Source organism: Notamacropus eugenii, chromosome 3 (assembly GCF_028372415.1).
Source record: "Notamacropus eugenii isolate mMacEug1 chromosome 3, mMacEug1.pri_v2, whole genome shotgun sequence".
Lineage (NCBI taxonomy): Eukaryota > Metazoa > Chordata > Mammalia > Diprotodontia > Macropodidae > Notamacropus > Notamacropus eugenii.
The window spans coordinates 299,752,557-299,764,752 of record NC_092874.1 but is presented as its reverse complement, the minus strand read 5'-3'; the positions used below and the strand labels follow the sequence as shown (position 1 = coordinate 299,764,752).

Genomic DNA, 12,196 nt, shown 5'->3' with positions numbered 1-12,196 from the left:
CGTCTCCCAAACCAGCAGTATGGTACTGCTAAAAGCTTCATTCTGGGTCCTGATGGTGAAAGGAGAGTAGACCGGTAATACTTTCCCCTCCATCATCCTGTAAGTTATAGGATCATGATTGCCAGGGAGAATTTAGAAGATAAATGGTGGTGCTTTAAACCTGACTCCAACTACGTGATCTATCTTAAATGTTGTTGTTCTCAGTTCTTTGTTTTCAAAGGGGACCAGTGGCATCATGAGGATGACATTTTGCTTTAGGGTCTTCATGATGTCCTGAGGCCAGCAAGGAATACTAAGGACAGCAAATAATGATGTGGGTTTTTACTTTGCTTTTAAGCTGTAATGAAGAGAAGAGCTCAGATTATTGTAGAGGATGGATAAGGAAATGTTCATGGACAAACTACTCAGCTTTTACTTTGTTTGTGCTTGTACCCCCCCCCTCCCCCGTCTCCTTCCCACCCCCCCAGCCCACCCATCCCCCCATGCCCCTCCGCCTCTCAAGGAGAACAATGTTTGGACTGGAAAGAATGTAATAGAAATGGCTACTAAGTAGTTGAGAGACCCAGGCAAAGCAGGGAGATAATAGGAGAGGATCTGACAGCGTTTGATGAAGTCCAGGCAAGCTATATCCTGCAGGAACTAATGGGTGTGCAAATAAACACAACACTAAAGGCAGCCAGACAAATTCAATTCAGTGAATGAAGAGTCTTGATCCTAGAGACAGGATAAAACACATTTCTCTCAGCAGAGAAATATAAAATAGTGTGTGTTGCTGTTCATGGCAGCTGTTAATGTTGCCAGATTTTGTTCATCCGGTTTTTTTGTTGTTACAGTGGAGGGCTGGGGGGTGGCTTGGAGGTATGAAGGTAATGGTATGTTGGAAAAATATTGTATTCTAAGAAACAAATGCATCAAGAGAACTCTACAAGTTCTGAGCTTGTGGAATTGAAACTTTAGCATGAATGAGTCAATGGTGTAATTTGGCAGCCAGGAAAGTGAGAGCAGGATAAATGAAGAAGCCATATCTGGCCTGAGGAGGTGAGAGAGCCCTGGCTCTGTTCTCTCAGACATGTTGAGAGTTTTGAGTTCTAGGGCCCCATTTTAGAGAGGACATTGACATGTTACAAGAGAGGGTGATCAGGAGAGTGAAGGGTCTTCCAATTCAGTCTGTGTGAGAATTGGCTGAAGGAAGTAGAGGGAGAAGAGGAGACTTGGGGAGAGCTTGGTAGTGTCTGCAAGACGCTGAGGAAACATGTTTGGAGGAGGGCAGAGAGACAGATTGAAACTTCAGGATAGAACTTTCCTAACAATTGGTGTTATCTGAAAGTGGACAAGGCTGCTTCTGAAGGGAATGGGTTTCCCTTTGGTAAAAGTCTTCAAGGAAAAGCTAGGTGACTGTTTTCCTTATCTGTAAATGAGAGTGTTAGCCTTAGTAGCCCCTGAGGTGGCTTCCAATTCCAACTTGATCATCTTGTGTGATTTTTGCATGACCATGCACACCATAAAGACAGGTACAAAAACTGCTTTGTACTGCTCAGAGACCGTCAGCTGCAGGGGCTTCTTGGACAATCCCTTCTTCCTTCCTCCTACTTAAAAAACAAAACCCCCCAAACCCCAGCACATCATCCTTAGAAGGAAGAAGAACATTATGTTCTTCACCAGCTAATGAAACTTGGGAACCAAAAAAAAGAAAAAATAGAAGAAGGTAGTTCTATGTATGATTCATCAGGAATTGGTGATTTAAAAATTCATTGGGTGTAAAATTTGTGAGTAAGATGCTTCAGCAAAGACCTTCTGTCACTCACTGCTTTTGGAACCTTAGTAACCATGATCCAGTAACCATGCCTGTCTCCAGCTGCCATCATTGGCCGAATGATGGACAGTTTCTTTTCCTTCTCCTAGAGTCTCCCTAGACTTTTCACTTTTGTTCTGGTCCCATATTGTGGTCTTCTTGCCTGCTGAAGCTTGGAGGTATGGCTATGGCTTCATCATATTGATGATCATATTTGAGCAAGACACTTACCTTCTCTGGGTCTCAGTCCCTTCCATCTCTAGGTCTGTGAGCTTGGGACTTCTAGGTTTCTGTGATATAAGACCCTTTCAAGATAGAAAGGGGAAAAACCTAGTATATTAAGCTACATTAGGAAACCATTTAGCGAAATTCCTCTTTTCTTTTCCCCTAAATTTTCTTAAAGGAAATGTGTATAAGAGGATATGTGAGAATATATTTGAGGCACATAGTTCCCTCTTCTGTTACCATGGCAAAATATGTATGTACTTATTTCTGTGGAAGTAATGTAGAGTTGATTATAATACTTATTCAAGCCCTATTTATCCACATCAACATTAACTGTCTTTTGAACTCCCATTAGATAGAGACAGTGACGTCTTCTTTAGCTTGTATCTGTGTACCATTTAAAGAGTTTTTAAATTTAATAAATTCACCTAAACAAATGTTCAACTTATGTATTCAAGGTCCCATGCTAGATGCTGGCTGAGAGATGGGTTGGGGTGGAACACCAAGTGAGGGAGTGGGGCTGGGGAGGGAGGATAAAAAGATTGAATAGAATTTTTTCACTACCTGTAAGGAGTTTATAGAGCTTATTGTCTGGCAGTTATGGCTTTTAGATATTTCTTTGCTTATAGGAATACTTCTAAATTTCCTGATCATTTTAGTCATGCTAATAATCTGACCTGGGCAAGTCACTGAACCCTGTTTGCCTCACCTTCCTCATCTGTAAAATGAGCTGGGGAAGGAAATGGCAAACCACACCAGTATCTTTTCCAAGACAAACCCAAGTGGGGTCATGAAGAGTCAGTCACGACTGGAACAACTGAGAACGTGTTGGCTTTAGGATGTTCACAGCTGCTTCCATGGGATTTTACTTTATTTTTCTATCAGACTGTGAGCTGATCTTTTGATATCAGGATATTAGAAGTTTCCTAGAAATGTGCATAATGCTCAACAGTAGGGTCTTTCCATAGGAACTGGGGTGTGGGGAAAATTCTGTGTGGTATGAATATTTTGATTTAATAAGGTAAAACATTTACCATTAAGGTGAAATTGCTGAAAGACTGATGGGTAATTTATTCAAAAAGACTGGATGACCACCTGTTAGGGATGGAGAATTTTTTTCAGGTATGGTTTAGATCAAGTGATCACTGAAGTCTCTTCCAGTTCTGAGATAGTGCAATTCCACAGTCACTTTCAGTTAGGGAATGAGGCATCTGATGATCATAATCTCTACTAGTCATAACTCATTAAAATAATCAGGTTGGATCTTTATTGCTTTTGACCAGAAGCCATTACAAAATCCAAATAGTAATTTAGGCAGTCATGCACATAGGTTGTAATTTATTTTATATTGCTTCACTCTTCTGCCTCATTGTGGCATGGGGTTGACCAGGGATTTTTGAAGGCAATGTCCATGGAGTGTGGGCTTTGAGAGCCTCTGTTAGTATGGGAAAATGTTTATTTTGGACTGAGGGCCAGCCTAGCCAAGGAGTGAGAAGCACTGAAAGGTTGGCTGGCAAGTGACTTCTTTGGGCCACAAAAATTCATGAAATCACTTACTGAGGTATTAGGAGGAGTTGTGATCTAGCTTTCTGGAAGAAATATGAACCTTGATAAAATCATTCATCTTCTGGAGTATTGAGTTATTTATTGTACAGTATTTTTGCTTCTATAACTAATGAAATAGGCTAGCTACTTAATAGTAATGTTGAAAAAAGATTTTTAGGTATTATCTTTATTTTGGGGGGTTTTTTTGGCAGGGGGAGGCAATCAGGATTAAATGACTTGCCCAGGGTCACACAACTAGTAAGTGTTTGAAGTCAAATTTGAACTCATTTCTTCCTGACTCCTGGGCTAGTGTTTATCCACTGCACCTCCTAGCTGCCCTTAGGTATTATCTTTAAAACTTTCTCTTTTTTTTTAAACAATTTCTTTGACCGTAAAGTGGCAGTAAGGGCCCTCAGTCCTGAAACATGTATTGTCGGTATCTGAGAAGTGTTGACAGCTGTAGAGGAGGATCTGGAAATATTGTTTCCCCAAAATGTTTCTGAATTAGGGACTCCCAACTAAGGTGTTGTGTTCAGTTGAAACAAAGCCTCAGTGGTTGACCATAGGTTGATGGCTGTCATCGTGTACTCCAGGCAGGCTGCCCTCGATGTTATGGGTCTGATAACTCGCTGAGCATATGACAGAAGGCAAGAGAAAGATCTGGAAGATAGGTAACCATGGGCCCTTTTAGTTAGCCTCTAATTAATTAAACCTTGAATGTACCATCAAGGTCTCACTTTTTCTCTGTGTAGACTTGTGTGAATATCACTTACAGCATATTGAAAACCCATTATCCAGAACACCATATTACACATGGAGCAGATGGGAGGAGAAGAAAAGATACAGAAATGAAGTCATTGTCATTCTTGTCCTCTGGGAACTTGTTAGACTGACACTAAACAACTGAAGTCCAAATTAGCAATGCAGGTAAGAGGTAGAAATGTGCAAGGGACAAAAGCTGGTTGGAGATGATCTTGATTTAGGGAATTTTCTGAGGAAATCCAGAAGTGACTCTGAGCTCTCCTTTCCCCAGACTTCTCTGCCAAAGGCTAAGGCCTTTGAAAGCTGATGTGATTGAACAATTCATCCCCCTCCAGCCAATTTGATGTTAACTTCCAAGCTGGGTCTTCTGCCTTGTGCCCACAAACCAACTTCCCTTCAAAGAGGTCTGAGCTAAAATCTCCCCTCCTTTGAGAAGTTTTTTCTAATTCCCCTTTGTGCTAGTGCCTTCCCTCTGACAATTATCTTTATTTGGTCTTTTCTGCATATTGTTTGCATACAGCTCTCTCCCCATTAGTCTTGGGAGCTCCTAGAGTGACTCTTTCCCCTTCCTTTATATCTCCAGTGCTCAGCATATGCAGATGCTTAATGTAGGCCTGTTGACTGACTGCTCCAGTCTCTCTCTCAGTGTGCCTACACTGGAAGCCATTTCAGCTCAGCAGGGCCTACCAGAGGTTGCACTCTATTGGCCAAGCCTTTAAGACCAGAGTTGCCTCCAGGCTGGAATGGTGTCAAAGGCGGACTGTGTAGGAAGCATCTTTAAAAGGCCTGTTATAAGCCAGATTTTAAAGTTGGATCTGAATGGTGTATTGCCTGCTAAGCTTGATTCAGTTGTTTTCTAATATTCCAAGCATTGTTGCTTAGTTACTTCTTGGGGGTACCGTCATGTGCCCCATGCTTAAATAGGCTGTGGGATCAACCTGAACCTGATTAAAATGTAATTTAAATGCAAGATCTGGATCAGGAGTCTTAATTGTCATCTTAAATTTTTTTTTTATAATTGTGTCCATAAATTTATAATTGCTTTCCTTTGTAATACTATATACTTTAGTTTATGCATTTTAAAAGATCATTTTCATAATTGGGTTTCACCAGACTGCCAAAGGCATCTGTGATACAAAAGAAGCTGAGAATCTCAGCTCTGAACACACCAGTCATCCTCTGTTCCTCACTGTTCTGTGCTATAGTGTAAGCGGTAGGGGCCTTGTGCAAATGGAAATACAAGCGCTTCCTAACCAAGAAACCAGGACATTGCCGTGCACGGGTCAGTGCTAACCACAGCCTGTACCTTTACTTTCCCAGGAGCAAAGCTAGTCCTGTGGATTAGATGTGAATTTTATATGCAAGGAGTGGGAGGAGTTTAGATGAGCCCTTAGTTGGAGTGGAGGAGGTAAACTAGTAGTTCTTTGGTGCAGATTAGCCCTGATAGGTAAAGTGCCTTGTCTGGGATCACATGACCAGGGCATAGCAGAGACAGGAGCCTGAGTCTTCCTGACTCAGAGTGGATCCTTAGCCTCTGTGGCAGGATGCTTCTCCTGTTAATTCTCATCATCCACAAAAAGTGTTAGACAATGAATTTTGGACTTCATTGTGCCCTTCTGAGGGCAGCTAGATGATCCAGTGGTTGGAGCAGTTGGCCTGGAGTCAAGATGACCTGAGTTTACATTTGACTTAGACACACTTACTAGCTGTGTGACTCTGGACAGGTCACTTCGCTCTTCTTTGCCTCAGTTTCCTCATTTGTAAAATAGATTTAATAGTAGCACATACTTCCCAGAGTTGTTGTGAGGATCAAATGAGATACAAATTATAAAGCACTCACTCAGTGCTATATAAATGTTGGTTGTTATTTCACTTAAACATCCTCTGGTTAGGTTAAATAATTCTTAGCTCATCCTATCCTGAAGACATTTCATCAGTGGAATTGGAGTGTTGTCTAGATTTGTTTCATAGGAAACGAAACATTCTAGAATGAGCTAATGCTACATTTAAGTGTGAGAGTCTTTGCAGCACTGAATAATTATTTTTTAATGAAAAATAGTACTTGGGTCCCTCTTAAGAGCTCTGTGTGTGTATGTAAATAGTCCATTGTTCTTAGAACCATGAAACTCAGTTCAAAAGTTGAATTTGTGTTATAGCTTTTCTAGGAACCCATGCCTTAAAATGCTAAAGATTTTTGTTCATTTCCCAAATGACAAATGGTCTGCAGGTTAGTCAGATGTCTGGTGTGTTTTCTTGCATGATGTTTTATAGGATTATGCTATCTGTAATCTGACCCTTCTGTAGTACTGACTCTCTTCTCTTCTCCCTCTATACCACCTCATTTGGTGAGCTTCTTAGCTCTCCTGGCACTAATTATCATTTCTTTGTGCTGCCCTAACCTGATGACTTCTAACACTCTCTTAGTTCATCATGCTCACAATCTGCATGTTATCATCTTGGACTTTTCATTATCTCTCATCCTCTCTCCCCCATCTGTTGTCAAGGTTTGTCAATTTTACCTTTGCAACATCTCTCATATTTACCCCCTTCTCTCTGACACTACTGCTTACCCTCCTTTTTCAGGCTTTTATCACCTCATGCTCAGACTATTGTAATACCATGTTGGTGGGTCTGCCTGACTCTAGTCTCTCCCTGCTGCAGTCCATTCAACCACGCAAGAGGTTTTTTTTCCTAAAGCCTCAGGTTTGACCATGTCATAGCTCCCTATCACCCCTCAGATCAAACAGAAAATCTATTGGTTTTTTAAAAACTTTCGTAACCTAGCCCTTTCTACCTTCCCAGATCTCTTGTATCTTCCTTCCTGCCATGTACTTTTCAATCCAATTAACAGTGGCCTCTTTGCTGTTCCTCAAACAAGATACTCATCTTCTGACTCTGGCCCTTTTTTCTGGCTGTCTTCCATTTCTGGAATGCCCTCTCTTCCCGTCTCTGCCTCCTGACTTCCTTTAAGTCCCAGACAAAATCCCATCTTCTACAGGAAGCCTTCCCCAACCCCTCATAATTCTTTCTCTTTATTACTATTTTAGAGCATTCTTTTTAATATTTTATTTTTACCCAATTACATGTAAAAACAATTTTTAAAATTCATTTTTTAAAAGAAATTTGAGTTCCAAATTCTTTTCCTCCCTTCTTTCTGTTTCCCCTCATTGAGAAGGAAGGCAGGCAATTTGATATAAGTTTTACATGTTCAGACTTGCAAAACATATTTCCATATTAGTCATGTTACGAAAGAAAATGCAGACCAAAAAGCAAAACAAAACAACCCAAGCAAAATAAAGTTTTAAAAGAGTATCCTTCAATCTGCATTCAGACTCTATCAGTTGCTTCTCTGGAGATGAATAGCATTTTTCCTCATGAATCCTTTGGAATTTTCTTGGATCATTGTATTGCTGAGAAGAGCTATGTCCTTCACAGCTGATCATTATACAGTATTGCAGTTTAACTCTGGTCCTGCCCATCTTAGTTTGCATCACTTCATGGCAGTCTTTCCAGGGTTTTCTTAGAGCATCCTGCTCGTGAGAGCATCCTGCTCGTCATTTCTTGTAGCACAGCAGTATTTCATCACAATCATATACCACAACTTAATCATCCATTGACCAATTGATGGGTAAGTATCCCCTCAATTTCTGATTTTTTGCCACCACAAAAAGAGCTGCTATAAATATTTTTGTACAAATAGGTCCTTTTCCTTTTTTTAAAAATCTTTTTGGGATATATATATATATATATATATATATATATATATATATATATATATATGAGATCTTTATCAGAGAAACTTACTGTAAAAATTTTTTCATATGTTATTGTCTATTTCCCTCCATCCTGTTCCCCCCCATCCCTTTCTTCTTTTACCCTGTCCGTTCTCAAGCATTTTGCTTCTTAACTACTGCCTTCCGTGATTTGTTTTCCCTTCTTCAGTTCCTTCCCCTCCTACTTTCTTATAGGATAAGATCGATTGCTATATTCAATTGCATGTGTATATTATTCCCTCTTTGAGTCAGTTATGATGTGAATAAGGTTCAAGCACTATCCTCCTTCCCATCTTCCCCTCCACTATAAAAGGTATTTTGCACCTCTTTCATGTGAGATAATCTACCCCATTCTCCATCTCCCTTTTCCCTTCTTCCAGCTCATTTCTCTTTCTCATCTTTAACTTCTATTTTTTAAAATATCATATTCAACTTCAATCTGTGCCCTCTGCCTATGAATATTCCTTCTAATGGCCCCTATAATGAGAAAGTTCTTAGGAGTTTCAAGTATCTTCTTCCCATGTAGGAATGTAAATAGTTTAACTTTATTGAATCCCTCATTATTTCTCTTTCCTAGTTCTCTTTTCATGTTTTTCTTGAGTCTTATATTTGAAAGTCAAATTTCCTATTCAGCTCTGGTGTTTTCATCGGGAATACTTGAAAGTCCTCTCTATTTCATTCCCTTGCACGGCCCCCCCGCCCCTCCACTCCAGTTATACTTCGTTTTGCTGGGTAGGTGATTCTTGATTGTAACCCTAGCTTCTTTGCCTTCTAGAATATCACATTCTAAGCCCTCTGATCCTTTAATGTAGAAGCTGCTAAATCTTGTTTTATCCTGACTGTGGCTTTACAGTATTCGAATTGTTTCTTTCTGGCTGCTTGCATTATTTTCTTCTTGACCTCTGGAATTTGGCTATAATTTTCTTGGGAGTTTTCATGTTGGGATCTCTTTCAGGAAACGATTAGTAGATACTTTCCATTTCTGTTTTACCCTCTGGTTCTAGACTATCAGAGCAGTTTGCCTTGATAATTTCTTGAAAGATGTTTTCTAGGCTCTTTTTTTTTTTTTTATCATGGCTTTCAGGTAGTCCAAAAATTTTTAAATTATCTTTCTTTGATCACTTTTCCTCCACTGAGATATTTCACATTTCCTTCTGTTTTTTCATCCTTTGATTTTGTTTAATTGCTTCTTGATGTTTCATGGAGTCTGCCACATTCTAATTTCTAAGAAATTTTTTTTTTCAGTTAGCTTTTGTACCTTATTTTTCCATTTGGCCAATTCTTTTTAAGGAGTTTTTCTCTTCGATGGATTTTTGTGCCTCTTCCCATTTGGCATATCCTTTTTTTTTAAGTGTGTGTGTTTTTTTTGTTTGTTTTGGTTTTTTTAGTATTTTTTGTGCCTCCTTTAGCAAGCTGTTGACTCATTTTTCATGATTTTCTTGCATCGCTCTCATTTCTTTTCCCATTTTTATCTCCACCACTCTTATTTGAGTTTTGGAATTCTTTTTGGAATTGAGATCAATTCACATTTTTCTTCAAAACTTTGGATTCTTTTGAGTTTGTGTTCTGATCTTCCCTGTTACCATAGTAACTTTATGGTTGGATTCTTTGCTGTTGTTGTTTGTCATTTTTTCAGCCTGTTTCTTGTCTTTTAATTTTTATGTTGAGGTTGGGCTCCTGTGGTGGAAGGAGCATTGTCCCAAAATTCAGGTTTTTTGTGTGGCTGTTTTCAGAGCTAGTGGAAATCTGCAAGTTTTTGGTTTTTCCAATGTGGTATGATCCAAGTGGAAGTGTGTTTACTACTTTCCTGGTCTATGCTTTGGTCTGTAAGTAACCATAAGCATTCTTTTCCACCCTGGAATGATGACCAGGGTTCCTGTTCTCCTGCAGCTATAAGCTCTGGTGTGCTAATGCTCTTCCTTACCCTGAGACTGCCACCTAGGACTTCAGCCCAGATCTGAGTATGGGCAGTGCAAGCATCCAGTGCCAACAAAAGGACCCCATGTAATCTTCTTTTGATCAGTTCTCTCATCTCTTTACTGTCTGTTGTAACTGAGAATTCTAGAAACTGCCACTGCTGATTCAGTGCCCCCAAGTCCTGCTTCTGGTTTGCTGGTGCGCTAGACTGTGCTCCACTCTCACACTGGTGTGACTGACCTTTCCTGCCAACCTTCTAATTTGTCTTGGACTAGAAAATTGATTCACTCCATTCTTTGTAGGTTCTGGCACTTCATTATTCATTTTGAGGCATTATTTAAAGTTGTTTGGAAGAGAATGTGGGAGAGCTCAGGCGAGTCCCTGCCTTTCCTCTGCCGTTCTCTTCTAACTTTTTCCTATTTATCTTGTGTGTGGTTTGTTTGTCTATAATTGTTGGCTTTGTTGTGTCTCCCTTGTTGTGAGTTCCTTGAGGGCAGCAACTGTCTTTTGCTTAGCACAGTGCCTGGCCCATAATAAGCATTTAATAAATACTGACTGACAAGGTCAGTGATCTGTCTGCTGCACCAGCTGCCTCCAAGAAGAGAAAAGAAAAAAGCAGTATTTGACAAAGCCAATGAATATATCAGTTGTTGCTGCCAGTGGATGCAGTACTTCCCTCTCACAGTCACCCATTTGTGCAGGGAGAGGTGGCCTCTTCTCAAGGGTCTTATTGTTACTGAGTGTATTTTTTTGTTGTTTGTTTATGTTGTGTATGTAGAAAGATTTTGACCTGGTTCTGTTCATGTCACCCTGCATCAGTTTGCATAGGTCTTCCCATGCTTTTCCAAAGACTTCCTGTTTGTCATTTCTTAGGATGCAATAATATTCTATTTCATTCACACCCCATAATTTTGTAGCTATTCTGCAATCTCAGCACATCTCTCTTCTCTCTGGTTCTTTGCTACAATGAAAAGTCTAGTCAAGACTGCTGGTTTCCATCTTATTAGTAGGAACAAACACCTAAGTTATTTGTCTTGCCTTTTAGTGGCTTTATCAGTAAAGGCTTTGAAGGCCATCAGAGGAAGCTGGTATAGGATAGCTTAAGAGATTTGACTGGAAGAGTAAAATGTTCTACTAGAGTTTTTCATTTGGTATCATTTAGTTGTAAATATTTTGAAATGGTTTCAAAATTAATAAAAATGTAAAATGACACGAAAGTACCTGCATCCCAGTTTTGCCCTTGCAAAATGGGGATGGGGCGGGGAAGTAAGTAGGAAGAGGAGCAGTGAATCAAGTCATGTGATACTGCCTGTCTGGCAGAAGTCTTGAAGTTCTGAGCAGAGAAACCAACTGTGTTTACTATTTTGGGTGAATGAGGTTGCTTGGTTGCTGCGAGCAGCTTCTCTATGGGACCCTTCCTTGCTTCCAGTATGCACAGCTCTACTCATTGAGATCATCCCGGAGCTTGCTACTGAAATTGGGGGGGAAGAGGGAGGTGTCTCTGCCTAGTCTGAGTCCTGACTGGAAGGAACAGCACACCCTTTAGGGTCCCCTTCCCCAAATGGGATCAGGCATGGGCAGCTGCCAACCTGGTGCTCTGCAGCCTCGAAAGTGATGGTGAGCCGAGCTCTTATAAGAAGCAGACAGCCTCTTTTAGGGAGTGAGGGAAGTCTGGCTTATTGCAGCATCTGCTTCTGGAGCCCGAAATCCCCTCCAGCATGCTGGAGGAAAAGACGAATATCCTCCAGTGTGCCTCTGGAATCCTGCCACTCTCAGGGATTGGGCTGAAGCAAGGGCAGGACATTGACTCAGCAGGATGCCAGGAACCGTACCACAGTTTGCGGGAAGGTTAGCAGATTTCAGCCTCTTTGCGTCTGCATGCTGCCCCCTTTTCCCTGCCCTTATACAAGCTTGGAGTCTGGCTGCTTATTTCTTCCAAGCTTTTCTGAAGTTGTGAGGATCACGGGGCAACTAGGCATGATAGCAAACACACACACACACACACGTGCCTGTTATCTACACATGTGCATGCACCATCTATCTCTATTTAATGGTTGGTTCACATTGCCCAAATGCTTTCTCCCTTTACTAGCCCTTACCTTCCCCACATGAGGTTGCTCAGCTTTGAGGAGGAGGAACCAGGGAGAAAGAGCCTCCTAGGGAAACAGGACATTCTTGTCTG

The 12,196-nt window shown here is 40.7% G+C and overlaps 1 protein-coding gene across 5 annotated transcripts in view; it reads left to right on the top strand.

Annotated features, from left to right (window-relative positions):
• The window catches only part of MRTFA (myocardin related transcription factor A), a 156,148-nt gene that overhangs the window by 54,987 nt on the left and 88,965 nt on the right, over positions 1 to 12,196 (top strand). Inside the window, exon 1 of one of the 5 annotated variants that reach the window (XM_072656226.1) lies at positions 11,662 to 11,862. The exons of the other annotated variants lie outside the window; for them this stretch is intronic. Coding sequence (XP_072512327.1) covers positions 11,733 to 11,862 — 130 coding nt within the window. The 5' untranslated portion in view covers positions 11,662 to 11,732. Of the gene's footprint in view, positions 1 to 11,661; positions 11,863 to 12,196 lie in introns of those variants that run through there. 5 annotated transcript variants of the gene reach the window in all.